This window comes from Hipposideros armiger, unplaced genomic scaffold (assembly GCF_001890085.2).
Source record: "Hipposideros armiger isolate ML-2016 unplaced genomic scaffold, ASM189008v1 scaffold_861, whole genome shotgun sequence".
In the NCBI taxonomy this organism is placed as follows: Eukaryota; Metazoa; Chordata; class Mammalia; order Chiroptera; family Hipposideridae; genus Hipposideros; species Hipposideros armiger.
This window is the reverse complement of record NW_017732211.1, coordinates 228,793-242,902: the sequence shown is the minus strand read 5'-3', so window position 1 is coordinate 242,902 and position 14,110 is coordinate 228,793. Positions and strand designations below refer to the sequence as shown.

The 14,110-nt window shown below is 45.1% G+C and overlaps 1 protein-coding gene across 1 annotated transcript in view; it reads left to right on the top strand.

Annotated features, from left to right (window-relative positions):
- The window catches only part of ERCC6L (ERCC excision repair 6 like, spindle assembly checkpoint helicase), a 16,771-nt gene extending 4,334 nt beyond the window's left edge, over positions 1 to 12,437 (top strand). Inside the window, exon 2 of the mRNA XM_019629559.1 lies at positions 8,436 to 12,437. Within this exon, the coding sequence (XP_019485104.1) occupies positions 8,436 to 12,093 (3,658 nt within the window). The 3' untranslated portion in view covers positions 12,094 to 12,437. The remainder of the gene's footprint in view (positions 1 to 8,435) is intronic.
- The last annotated feature ends 1,673 nt before the right edge of the window (positions 12,438 to 14,110 follow it).

Below are 14,110 nucleotides of genomic sequence, written 5' to 3'. Positions count from 1 at the left end.
GCCAGCCCCACTACAGCCTACGCTGTAGCCTGGGACTCATGGCAGCCCAGCTCCAGGTCGAGCTGTTGTTCACCATCTTAGCTGTGGAGGGCAGTGTCACTGGCCCTCATCTGTGGGATCCGAACCGGGGCCCTCTGGCGTCCCAAGCCAGCTCTTAACCACCACGCCACTCGGCTGGCCCTTAAGCCAACTCTTAACCAACTGAGCTACTCCGCCGGCCCTATATTTCTGTCTTAATGGAAGGTCTTGTCACCTTGCCCACTGAAATGGCTTGCGGGTGAGTTGAAGGCCAACATGAGGGTTCAGGACTTCTTTCCAAACAACCATAGCTTTGCTCAAATCCTGGAAGAAGTGCTTGCTTGAAGCCCCAGAGTTTTGCCCTCCAATGCAATGGTTAACCAGATAAACTTGGGGGCTGGAGGTACTAAAGGTCTATATGTACTGTAGAAGAAGTTAATATTGTTGTTGGAGAATTCTTCATTTTTAGTTAGACTTTATCTCAAAGGGCCAGTTGGGATGTTCCCCAGCAGATGCTTCTTCAAATAATGAAACTGCTTTTCCTGCTGAGCAGCATTGGCCGGTATGATCCATCTGGATGCCAAGCAATCTCCAGTGCCAGCAAAAAGGATAATTTTGATTTTGGCATAATTATTAATTAGCTGTTTTTCCCCACAGTAATTAACTAGCAGGTTCAGCTGCTTTCTGAGGGCATGTTGACATGTATGAGGATGCTGTCTTCCTGTTTATTCTGGCAGAAGTTCCACTGAAGTTTCCAAGGAGGGGGACCAGGTCCCTGCCTGCCTTCCCCACCTTGCTTGTCCTGCCTGCTTGGATTCTCTTGGGACAGGGCACCAAGGCCCTATGGTTTGGTCTACATACTCCTTGTCTGTGGAATCCCAAGCCTGTGACACAGATGATAAATACTACAGAAAGCCTATGCTGTTTTAAGTGATAGGTGTCATAGGTGGACGGTGTTCAGCCCCAAAGCAAACCTTTGTAGGCTCCTACCCCGAGAGACCTACCGTTTATTCTGAGGAGCTCATGAGCCAGTGTTTTTAAAAACAGATGTGTCAGTTATCATGTACACCTCAGGAGAATTCACATAAAGTCAGGATTTCCCACTTTTCTCCAACCCTGAGAAGACCTGGGTAACCCTGGGCTCCTCCTTCTGCATTGCAGTTCCCACGGGGAAGGAGAACAGCTGGGCCCCTCTAGACGGGCCCTGCTGCTATCCATACAGCAACTTCTCTCTGGGACCTGCCACATGCCCACAGGTCTTCGCGCTGCGACAAGTACACTTTGGGTGTGTGCAGCATGGACCAGATCTGGAGGGGTCTGAGGCCCACTGCTCGTCATCCTCGGGTTCCCGTTATGTGCTCTAATCTGCCTCCATATTTTTCCTCCATCGCTGTCACTGCAGCTTGTAATGAAGTTCTGTGATTCTTTGAGAAATGTCCGTCCCCTGTACCATAAGCTGTGCAAAGGCAGACACCTGCTTTGCTCTCGGCTATATCTCAGTGTTTAGCACAATGTTTGACACACGCTAAGTTTTCAATGCATGTTTGATGAACAACCGAAGCTCACTGTGCTTAGTCCAGTGTCCTCCAAGCACAGTGGTTCCAGTCACCAATGGAGGCCTATAAACATGGCGTGCCTATCACCAGAGAGCCCTGTGGGGCAGCCCTGGGAATTGCTGCCTCATGCCACCTCTGATTAGAGTTCACTCAAGAGCAGTGACGTCTCAGGTTGTCAGCTTCTGCTGGGTCTCAGAGCTAAGCTCAAGTTCTTCCATTGAGATCTCTACTAGCCTGATGTTTTGGATTTGTTTTAAACAAGGCTTCTCATAAAGCACTTCAAGTGTATTAATGTTGAAGTAACTTCCTCCATATTCTGCTTACTGTGCTGTCTTGAAGGCAGTGTTTTGCACACAGGGTCTTAGGTGGTTGGGCATATTCTAGTCAGCTAGTGTATGGTTAGTGGAAGAGCTTTTAAGGTAGCTTTGATAGAGGTTTGCAAACTCCTGGAAAGACAAAAGATTGCCCATTGTGTCTGAAAGATTCTTTCTCTTAACTTTTGACTATCCTGATCTCATCATTTCATGCCTTCAGCAAACATTTACTAAATGCCTCCCGTGGACCAGCCCACACTGCTGGTTGCTGAGTATATGGTGGTAAAAAAGACACATCCTTGTAGTGTGGTGGGGAAGAAAGACAAATGGAAATTTTCATATGATAGATATAAATACAGAGGCTATATCCCTCATCCAGAATTCTGGGATTTGGGCTGAGAGTGTGTGTGTAGGGGGGCAGTTGTCAGAGGAGGCTTCTTTGAGAAAATAGTGCCTTTACTGACTTTTAAAAGCTGAGTGGGAGTTAGCTAAGCAGTGGGGAAGAAAGGAGCCAAGCACATGGCATACTGGGCAGAGTTTTATGTCTAGAGAGTCAGAAGCAGTGTGGAAATTTAGCATTGCTGGAGCATGGTGGGGGCGCATGGAAGCAGGTCTTTGGGCATTGACGGTGGGCCTGGGACCAATGTAACATGGAGGCAAGACAGAATGGTGCACAGAGCGATGGCTTTGGATATTTCAGGCAGCTGTTAAAATTCTAGCTCTGCCACATCCATCTCCCCAGTCCCCTAAACAAATGACAAGTCCTCAGAAAGTTAAACAGAGAGTTACCATATGGCTCAGCAATTCTACTCTTGGGTATGTGTCCAAAAGAATTGAAAATGGGCCCAAACACTTGTACACCTGTATTCATTGCAGCATTGTTAACAAGAGCCAGAAGGTAGAAACAACACAAGTGTCCATCAACAGGTGAATGGATGAACTGTGGTGTTTACATGCGATGGAATGTTATTCAGGCTTAAAAAGGAGTGAAATTGTGACACAGGCTACAACATGGATGAACCCTGAAAACATGCTGAGTGAAATAAGCCAGGCACAAAAGGCCACATATTGTGTGATTCCACTTATATAAGATACTGACAATAGGCAAATTCACATAGAGACAGAAAGTGGGATAGAGGTCTCCAGGGGTGGGGGGATAGGGAACGAAGTTTCTGTTTGGGGTGATGAAAGAGTTCTAGAAATAGATAGGGATGGTTGTTTCCAGTTTGGGGCTATTAGAGTAAAGCAATATAGTTTTTTTTTTTGTTTTGTTTTTTTGGTTTTTTTTTTAGTCATGGGGGGAAGGCCAGGAGGAAGGGAGAGCAGAGTGGGTTCAGGGTCAGCACGTAGATGGAGGGGTCTGGTGGTCACCACTATGGCCTCATCAGAGTGACAGGGAACGTAACTTGATTCTAAAGCACACCAGACGACGGGAGGTGGGAACTGCAGTTTGGCAGCCAGTAGGCTCTTTTCTTCTTTCCTCCCCCTCTTCATCTTTTTATTCAGGCGACTGTTATCGAGTGTCTGATCTAAGACCCGATCCCTGTCCCTGTTCTCCAGGACTTCACGGGCAGGTACACGAACAGATGATCTGATCTGTCATTTTAGACTTAGGGGAATGTTGAATGACAGTACAGAGCGGCCATAGGCCCTGCAGCTAGTTCCCCGCTGTTAACACCTTACGTTGCTGTGTACCTGTGTTACAGTTACTGGGCCAACGCTGGTGCGTCATGACTAAGTAAATCCATGCTTGCTTTGGGTTTCCTTCCTTCTCACCTACTGCCCTTCTTCTGTTCCAGCATCCTATCCAGGACACCACAGTCCAGTTAGTCTCCTGTCTCTAGGTTCTTGCCTTGACAGTTTCTTTGACTTCCCTTGTTTCTGATGACTGACAGCTCTGAGGAGCACTGCTCAGGTATTTGTAGAATGGGCCTCAGTGGGATTTGTCAGTGGTTTTTCTCATGCTTAGACTGGGGTTTGGGGTTTTGAGGGGAAGACCACAGAGGTGAAGTGCCCTTCTCATCACATCCTATGAAGGGTCTGTAATGTCAACACGCCACTCTCGGTGTTGACTGATCACGTAGCTGGGCTGCTGCTGGCCAGGTTTCTCCACTTTATTGTTATTCTTTCCCCCTTCACGCCCCTCCGTATGTTGTTACTGTGTGCACGCCACGTGTGAGGAATAGGACGTGTGCTCCTTCTGGGTGGGGTGGGGTGGGGGCGAGTAGCTACATAAGCTATTGGAAATTCTCCTGCATGGGAGGTGTGTCTCTTCTCCTGTATTTATTCACTCATTTATATCAGAACGGACTCATATATTTAGTTTATACTTTGGGTTATAATCCAGTACTATTTTATTTTGTTGTTCCTATTGTTGCAGCTTTGCCCATGGGGTGCTTTTCATTTGCTTCTCTGTCCTTTAGACACACTCCCATCATTGTAGGGGGTGGGTTGGTTTTCTTTTCTTTTTTTTGAACACTTCCTTACTTTCTGATACTACAAGATGCTCCACACTCATCTTACAGATTTCCTGCCCCAGCCCTAGAACCAGCCATTTTCCCAAGGAGCCCTGCTTCCTTTTATTAGAGAATAGTATTGGAAACCAAGATCTGGGTGTGCTCGTGGCTACTGGGGTCTCCTGGCTTGTAGGCCTGCTCAGCTGACAGAGCAAGGAAATATGTGTGGATACTAACCCATGCATACACATGTGTCTAAATATTTATTTTTTTAAAGATTTTATTGGGGAATTGGGGGAGGAGAACAGCGTTGGGGAATCAGGGAAGGGGAACAGACAAGTTGCTGTCCTTTTGTTCTTCAGTCTAGTCGTGGAGGACGTCGCTTCACTGGCCCATGTTGGTATTATCATTGTGCTCTTCCCTGGTGAGGCAGTCGCTCGCCGGCCATTGGACAGCTGCTCACGGCGGCTCATGAAAGCTCACGAAAGATCACACCCACTCCTGGCCAGCCCCACTACAGCCTACGCTGTAGCCTGGGACTCATGGCAGCCCAGCTCCAGGTCGAGCTGTTGTTCAGCATCTTAGCTGTAGAGGGCAGTGTCACTGGCCCTCATATGTGGGATCCGAATCCGGGCCCTGCTGCTCAGAGCTGGCGTCCCAAGCCAACTCCTAACCAACGCGCCACTCGGCCGGCCCGTGTCTAAATATTTCTATGTGGAACCATCTGTATCTGTGCCAAACATGTGTTTGTACTGGTGTCTCCAGCTTTGATCCAGATGGATCATTGTAACCTCCTCCTCTTGCTTACCTGTCAAGTCCTACTCCCACAGTGAGCAGCCTGGCTCTCACTAACCGCCATCCGTTTATGTGATGCTTCAATCCTAGTATACACGCATGCACTATCAGAATTGTTCGCCCATACCCCACGGGAAACAGCTGTATCCACTAGTACAGTGCTTACGTCGTTTCCTTTGCTTGTAGTCTTACAGGCTTCACTCGTTCCCTAGATTACTGATGTCAGTACCTTTCCCCTCTACCCCCTTTCGTGAGCTTGTTTCATGCACTGACATAGCTCGGTTGTTCTGTAGTGATTTGAATACAATGCATTAGCATCACCTGGGGACCTTAGAGAAATGCAAATCTTTGGGCCTCACTGCACAATCCAGAAATCTGATGTCAGGGGCCAGCAATCTGTTCTAACAAGCAGAACACTGAGCATCACTGTCTTAAAGAATGAGTTCAGTGAGGTCCGCTTGGAAGGAGAGGCCTGCCTTCCAGGAAGAGGAGGTTGAGTGAGTCTTAGCTCACAGGACACAAAAGCCTGGGTGGCATAAGGGATTAAAATAAAATGTTCAAAGCAGGAAGCGACAGGAGTTAAGGCAGAGAGGTCAGTGCTTCCTGGCTGTGTGGGCAGGGTTTGGAATGACAAGCCAAGGAGCTTAAACTTCATTCTGTAGGCCACAGGAAGCAACTGAAGAGTTATTCTGTTAACAACTTTATTGAAGTACAGTTCACATACCACAGCTTCATCCATTTAAGTGTACAATTGAATAATTTCTAGTATATTCACAGAGTTGTGCGCCTATCACCACAATTAGTTTTAGAACATTTTCATCACCCCCCAAAAAAATTCCTTACCCTTTAGTCATCACTATCCCCTAGCCCTCCAGCTCCTGGCAACCGCTAATCTACTTTCTTTCTCCATGAATTTGCCTATTCTGGACATTTCATGTAAATGGAATCAAAATGTACAGCCTTATTTCATGTAGCAAAATGTTTTCAAGGTTTGTTCATGCTGTAGCATGTATCACTACTTCATTCCTTTTTATGGCTGTATAATATTCCATTCTATGGATCTATCATATTTTTATCATTCATCAGTTGGTGGACGTTTGTGTTATTTCCCCTTTTGGCTTTATGAATAATTCTGCTATGAACATTCATGTACAAAATTTTCTTTGCACAAATATTTTCATTTGACTTGGGTTTGTACCTGGGAGTAGAATTCCTAGATCACATGGTAACTATACGTTATCTGTTGAGGAACTGACAGAATGAATTCCAAAGCAACCAGACCATTTTATATTCCCACCAACAGTGTTATGAGAATTCCAGCTTTTCCACATTGTTGTCAACACTTGATATTTTCTCACTTTTGATTCTACTTTCCTAATGGGCATGAAGTGGCATCTCACTGTGATTTTGATTTGCGTTTGCTTCCCTGGTGACTAATGATGGTGAGCATCTTCTCGTGTGCTGATTGGCCACCTGTATGTCTTCTTTGGACAATTCAAGGTCACGGAGATCTATGCTTATATTTTCTTCTAAGAGTTTTGTAGGTTTAGTTCTTATATTTAGGTCTTTGATCCATTTTGAATTAATTTTTGTGTATGGTGTGAGGTAGGAGACCGATTTCATTGTTTTGCACATTGCTATCCAGTTGAAAAGACTTTTTTTTCCTCACTGAATTGTTTTGGCATCCTGTCAAAATCACTTGACCGTAAGCCACTGAAGAATTTTAAGCAGAGGAGTGATATGATTCCTTTTACATTTTCAGACAATATTGCTGGTTGCTATATAGAGAATGCATTGGTGGGGCCAAAAGTGGATGTAGGGAGACTAGTGAGTAAGACGTTGCAATTATCCAGGCCAGAGATGATGGTGACTTGGACCACAGTAGAGATGGAAAGACACAGGTTATACTGGGGACATAAAGTTAATAGGACTTGGGGACTGTCTGGCTGGGGGGGTGGGGAGGGACAGAAAGAGGGCAGAGGTCAAAGGTGATTCGGATTTGGGTTGGAGTCAAGGATGATCTTCAGATTTCTAGCTTGTATGGCCAAGTGGATAGTAGTGTCCATTACTGCCACACAAATGGAGAAGTGTGTTTTTAGAGGGGAAATAATGATTTTAATTTGGGGCTAATTGAATTTGAGGTGGCTATGAGACTTTCAAGTGGAGATGGCCAGAAGGCAGTGGGAATATGGGTCTAGACTGGAGCTTGGGGCAAACCCTGGGTTGGAGAGAGTGATGTGAGAGTCATGAGCACACAGGTGGGATTGGGAGAGCTGAGGAGAGAGTAAAATGAGTGAGAAGAGGACCCCGGACTGAACTCTCTGGGAGGAAGAATAGGAGCTTGAGAAGGACACAGAGAAGAAATGGCCAGTAACGGGGGAGAAAACCAGGAGGAATCTGTAGGAATCCGGTGGAGGGAGAGAACTTTAAGGAGGGGAGTGATCAGTAGTGTCAGATGCATCACAGAGGTACAGAAGAATAAGGCCTGAGTCTTGCCCATGTATCTTGTTTCCATGCTCCCACAGTATAGGTTGGTTGGTTGATTTTACAAAAAATACCACTCCATAATTCTTATGGGTGGCAGTTTTTTGTTTTGTTTTAGTTTTTTTTTTTTAATTGGGGAATTGGGGGAGGGGAACAGACAAGTTGCTGTGCTTTTGTTCTTCAGTCTAGTTGTGGAGGACGTTGCTTCACTGGCCCATGTTGGTATTATCATTGTGCTCTTCCTGGGTGAGGCAGTCACTCGCTGGCCATTGGATGGCCACTCATGGTAGCTCATGGCAGCCCTCTGCAGCAAGGGCTGCAGCCTACATCGTCACCGGCGACTCAACAGCAGCCCAGCTCCAGGTTGAGCTGTTGTTCGGCATCTTAGCTGTAGAGGGCAGTGTCACTGGCCCTCATGTGGGATCCGAACCCGGGGCCCTGCTGCCCAGAGCTGGCATCCCAAGCCAGGTCTTAACCAACACACCACTCAGCTGGCCCAGTGGTGGCAGTTTTTTTAAATGCTGTGGAACCTATGACCTTTGCACATACATTTCCCACTAGTGCCTGAAGCTGTTGCTGCTAGTGCCTGGTGGGTATTTGTATCTTAAGTGATGCCAGCTTTCATTGGCATCTTCTGTGCTACTTTCCCATCCTGAATTGAGGATATTGAAAGCCCAACTGCAGTTTGGATTGCAAAATGGACCCCCAAGTGTTCTTAGACTGAATGTTAGATATATTTGCACACATATATGATAAATATGTGGGATACATATTATATATCTATACATCTTTCCTTAAATCTTCGTTTACAGATATGTGAAAGAGGCCAAAGAAGCAACTAAGAATGGAGATCTGGAAGAAGCATTTAAACTTTTCAATTTGGCAAAGGACATTTTTCCTAATGAAAAGGTGATGAGCAGAATACAGAAAATCCAGGAAGCCTTGGAGGAGTTGGCAGACCAGGGTGATGATGAATTCACAGATGTGTGCCAGTCCGGCCTGCTGCTTTATCGAGAACTGCACGACCAACTGTTTGAGCACCAGAAGGAAGGCATAGCTTTCCTCTACAGCCTGTACAGGGATGGAAGAAAAGGTGGTATCTTGGCAGATGACATGGGGTTGGGGAAGACTATTCAGATCATCGCTTTCCTTTCTGGTATGTTTGATGCTTCACTTGTGAGCCACGTGCTGCTCATCATGCCAACCAGTCTCATTAACACATGGCTGAAAGAATTTGCCAAGTGGACTCCGGGAATGAGAGTGAAAACCTTTCATGGTCCCAGCAAGCAAGAACGTTCCAGAAACCTCAGTCGGATTCAGCAAAGGAATGGCGTCATTATCACTACGTACCAGATGTTACTCAATAATTGGCAGCAACTTTCAAGCTTGAATGGCCAAGAGTTTGTGTGGGACTATGTCATCCTTGATGAAGCACATAAAATAAAAACCTCATCCACTAAGTCAGCAATATGCGCTCGCACTATTCCTGCCAGAAATCGCATCCTCCTCACAGGGACCCCGGTCCAGAATAATTTACAAGAACTGTGGTCCCTGTTTGATTTTGCTTGCCAAGGTTCCCTGCTAGGAACATTAAAAACTTTTAAAATGGAGTATGAAAATCCTATTACTCGAGCAAGAGAGAAGGATGCTACCCCAGGGGAAAAAGCCTTGGGACTTAAAATTTCTGAAAACTTAATGGCTATCATAAAACCCTACTTTCTCAGGAGGACTAAAGAAGAGGTGCAGAAGAAAAGGTCAAGTAACCCAGAGGTTGGACTTAGTGAAAAGAATCCAGATGTTGATGCCACTCATGAAATGCCTTCCCTTTCCAGGAAAAATGATTTAATTATTTGGATACGTCTTGTACCTTTACAAGAAGAAATATACAGGAAATTTGTGTCTCTAGATCATATCAAGGAGTTGTTAATGGAGACACGCTCACCTTTGGCTGAGCTAAGTGTCTTAAAGAAGTTGTGTGATCATCCTAGGCTGCTGTCTGCTCGGGCTTGTCACTTGCTGAATCTAGGGACTGTCAGATTCTCTGCACAACATGAAAATGAAGAAGAGTCCTCAGATATGGACCATATTAATGAAATAACTGATGATACACTGATGAATGAATCCGGAAAAATGATATTTCTAATGGACCTGCTTAAGAAACTGCGAGATGATGGCCATCAAACTCTAGTGTTTTCCCACTCAACACAAATTCTAAACATCATTGAACGCCTCTTAAAGAATCGGCACTTTAAGATACTGCGAATCGATGGAACAATTACTCATCTTGTGGAACGAGAAAAAAGAATTAATTTATTCCAACAAAATAAAGATTACTCTGTTTTTCTGCTGACCACTCAAGTAGGTGGTGTTGGCTTAACTTTAACTGCAGCAACTAGAGTGGTCATTTTTGACCCTAGCTGGAACCCTGCAACTGATGCTCAAGCTGTGGATAGAGCTCACCGAATTGGACAAAGAGAAAATGTTGTGGTTTATAGGCTAATCACTTGTGGGACTGTAGAGGAGAAAATATACAGAAGACAGGTTTTCAAGGACTCATTAATAAGACAAACCACTGGTGATAGGAAGAACCCTTTCCGGTATTTTAGTAAACAAGAATTGAGAGAGCTCTTCACCATCGAGGATTTTCAGAACTCTGTGACCCAGCTCCAGCTTCAGTTTCTGCATGCTGCTCAGAGGAAATCTGATGAGAAACTGGATGAACATATTGCCTACCTGCACTCTTTGGGGATAGCTGGAATCTCAGACCATGATCTGATGTACACACACGATCTTTCAGTTAAAGAAGAGCTTGATGTGATAGAAGAATCTCACTATATTCAACAAAGGGTTGAGAAAGCTCAATTTCTTGTTGAACGTGAGTCTCAAAATACAGAGCTCTTAATGGCAAGACAAAGAACTGGACACGAGGGGGCCTGGCCAAGAGAACCTGCATTTCCTTCTCAAACAAAGAAGAAATGCCCTGAATCGAATAAACCACGGCCTCAGCCTTCACCTCTTATAACTACTCACCAGACCCAGGAGGAAGAAATCAGTTCCCAAATGGCAAGTGTAATCATTGATGATCTGCCCGAGGACAGCGAGGAACAGGATCTTTCTGGTTTGAAGGTGAACGTTACCGTCCCGCAAGATGGCAGGCACCCACACGAAAGTACACTTGATGATGACGTATTAGCTGCTTTACCCACAGGCTGTGGAAGTAGAGAAGAAATTTGGACTGACTCTTTGTCGGGAGTGGCTCTACAAAAAGAGGCATTGCAAGAGGGGCCGACACAGGAGGCACTGCAAGAGAACCCTCTGGGGAATTCGAGTTATTTACTTAGCAAATCTGTCAGAGTTGATCTTGGGCCAAATCTAGATGAACTAAAGGATGATGTGATTTTACATCACAGTAGTCCCTGGCCCATGAATCCCATAACAAATGAAAATCAAAACACGGAATCGAATGTATCTGTTATTCAAATAGCTGATGACGACTTGTCAGCATCCCACAGCGCACTGCAGGATGCTCAAGCCTATGAGGCCACATTGGAAGAGGAACCTCCAGTGTCTTCAGCACAGTATATGTGTGATTTCAATCTTTTCTTGGAAGACTCTGCAGGCAGTAGACAAAATCTTTCCAGTCTGTCTTTGGAGCTTGTTGAGAAAGAAAGCAGCTCGTGTGGCTCTGCAACTAATTCCAGAGCAGAGTTCGAGCACAGCAAAGCATGTGTCAGTATGGGTCTTCCTGAGAAAGATGATGAGCTAGAAGAAGTAGTTAACGTGAGAGTCAGAAGGAAAGCCAGAAGGATTGTTTCAGACAGTGAAGGTGAAGACGATACTTTTCAGGAGACTTCAAGCACAGATCCATTCAACACATCTCCCTTTCAGGTCCTACCTGTAAAAGAATTTGATGCTTCGACTCCCAAAAATGACAATCCACCTGGAAGGTTTTTTTCCCCTAAAATACTTGATAGTGTAAACAAGTCCATAAACTGTAGGAGATCCCTGGCTTCTAGGATGTCTCTCATTAATGTGGTTTTAGACCACGTAGAAGACATGGAGGAAGGACTTGACAGCAGCAGTGAAGCCGAAGACTGGCAGGAAGATAGAACAGAGGGAAGCAGTGACGAAGCCCCAGCATGTACAGAAGAGGAACCTTCCAGAGAAGCCCTGCCTTCAGAAAGTAAGTCCAGCTGCTTTGCTGCACCCAAGCCTGGAGCTCCAGCTCAAGAGGCCTCCCCTGGTGACCCCGAGCCTGTGTCTGGTGGACACTTGGCTGACTGTCAGGATAAGGCAACTGAGGCTGCGGACGACTATGAGACTCTTGTGATGCGTGGAAAAGCCCTGAAAGAGTGTGGGAAAACCCAGGAAGCCTTAGCCTGCTTAGTTAAAGCACTCGACATAAAAAGTGCAGATCCTGAAGTCATGCTCATGACTTTAAGTTTGTATAAGCAACTTAATACAACCTGAGAATATCCTGTTTTATTGTATTTTAAAGTGAAACAGTATGAGATAATGTGTTCTCATAACTGCATTTTTGGGGTGCATGAAGCATTCAGGCTTACAGTGAGAGAGATCTCAACGGGCCAGTTTTTGTTTAAACCTTTTGTAAGTTCTGCCTTTACTCCCTGTTCCTGCCTTCCCCCAAGAAATGTACATGCTGGTATTCTGAGCACTAGGTTAATGTTACTTCACTCCAGTATTCTCATATTTTTCTTCTAAGCATACTCTGTAAACTTAATAGAACTATGTTATTTGTAGAGAATGTTTTGTAAAATTATTCTGGCCATTCTTAGTTTTATTCTGAAAATGATCACTTTTGTATATGACAGTTCAGATAAGATTATTAAAGTTACTTTTCTCTACTGTTTCCCATTCACTTTCTTTCACTGAGATGACACTGGCAGCTGCATATAGAAACTCCTTTGTTGAGGCAGGGGCTGCATTAGTATTCCAAATCTAAGACCTGCTGGTTAACACGCAGAAGGCTGGGTGCCAGGCCTCTGTCACTGGTACCCTACCCTCGAGTCCCTGCCAACCACTCAGTCATTCTTCCCTCACCAGCGTGTTCTGATGTGCTAGCATTGTACGAGTATCTTCTGGTTGTAGACTGAAGAGCAGTTTGGTTCCCTCTCAGAAACAAAGTACAATACAGCACACTGTGCGCTCAGTCACTGGAGAAGGGGAACTAACACCAAGAACCTACTATGTGCTGGCTATACTACATAGTTTCTCCTTTAATCCTTGTCATAATCTTTTTTTTTAAGATTTTATTGGGGAATTGGGGAAGGGGAACAGCCAAGTTGTTGTCCTTCAGTCTTAGTTGTGGAGGACACAGCTAGCTCACCTCTAAGTCTAGTCGCCATCCGGCTGCCCGTTGGCAGCTCGTGGCTGCTCAGCTCAAGGTGCTGTGTTCAATCTTAGTTGCAGGGGGTGCAGCCACCATCCCATGTGGGAGTCGAACCGGAAATCTTGTTGCTAAGTGTGCACGCTCTAACCACTGAGCCATCCGGTTGCCCGTCGGAAGCTCAGCTGAAGGTGCCTTGTCCAATCTTACTTGCTTGTGGGTGTAGCCCACCATCACATGCGGGAGTCGAACCTGCAGCCTTGTTGTTAGGAGCACATGCTCTCACCAGCTGAGCCATCCTGCCACCTGTTGGCAGCTCAGCAGCAGCTCACTGGCCCATGTGGGAATCCAACTGGTGACTCTGTGACTGAGAGCTCACGCTCTTAACCAACTGAGCCACTCGGCTGGCCTATTACTAATATTTTAGGGTAATGTGATTATGTATCCTGAAAAAAAATCTTGTTGGTAACACTGATTCAGCAATTCAAACTCTGCATTCCTGTCCAGCTCAACGTTTCCCTACGTGGCTGAATGGCTATGCCCTACGTCTTTGTTTTTCAGTCCACTCCATCATGCATACAAATGTTAGTGGAAATTCAGCTAAGTTCCCCTCTCCCCGATATATAAAAAAAGACTTAGCCCCACATGTACACGGTGAAACATTCAAACAGTATCTACGGCAGGGGTTTTTAAACGGAAGTTCACAGAATTCAGATGTCTGAGTGTAGGCAGCAAACTAGAGGAGCAGTACCTGTGACATTGTCAGCAACCAGATTTCAAATCTGGTCAGAAACCAGATTTCAGTCTGCAGCCATGTCAAAATACCACTGCAGCTCATAACCACACGTTCAAGGTGCTTTTTAGACCTACCACTAGATCTTAATATAGTAACAAAGACGTGTGTGTATATATATATATATATATATATATACATATATGTATATATATATATATATGACAATTTAAAACTATTTTGAAGACTCCATTTCAGCATAATTGGAGTCCTTTGTAATCCTATATATTTTATTGGCTTAAAATCAACATGCTGAGAAGGGAGCCACAGGCCTGGGCAAACTGCCTAAGGGCTCCATGGCACTCAACAGATGAGTAGCCCTGATCGAAGGGTATGAGGTAGAAAGT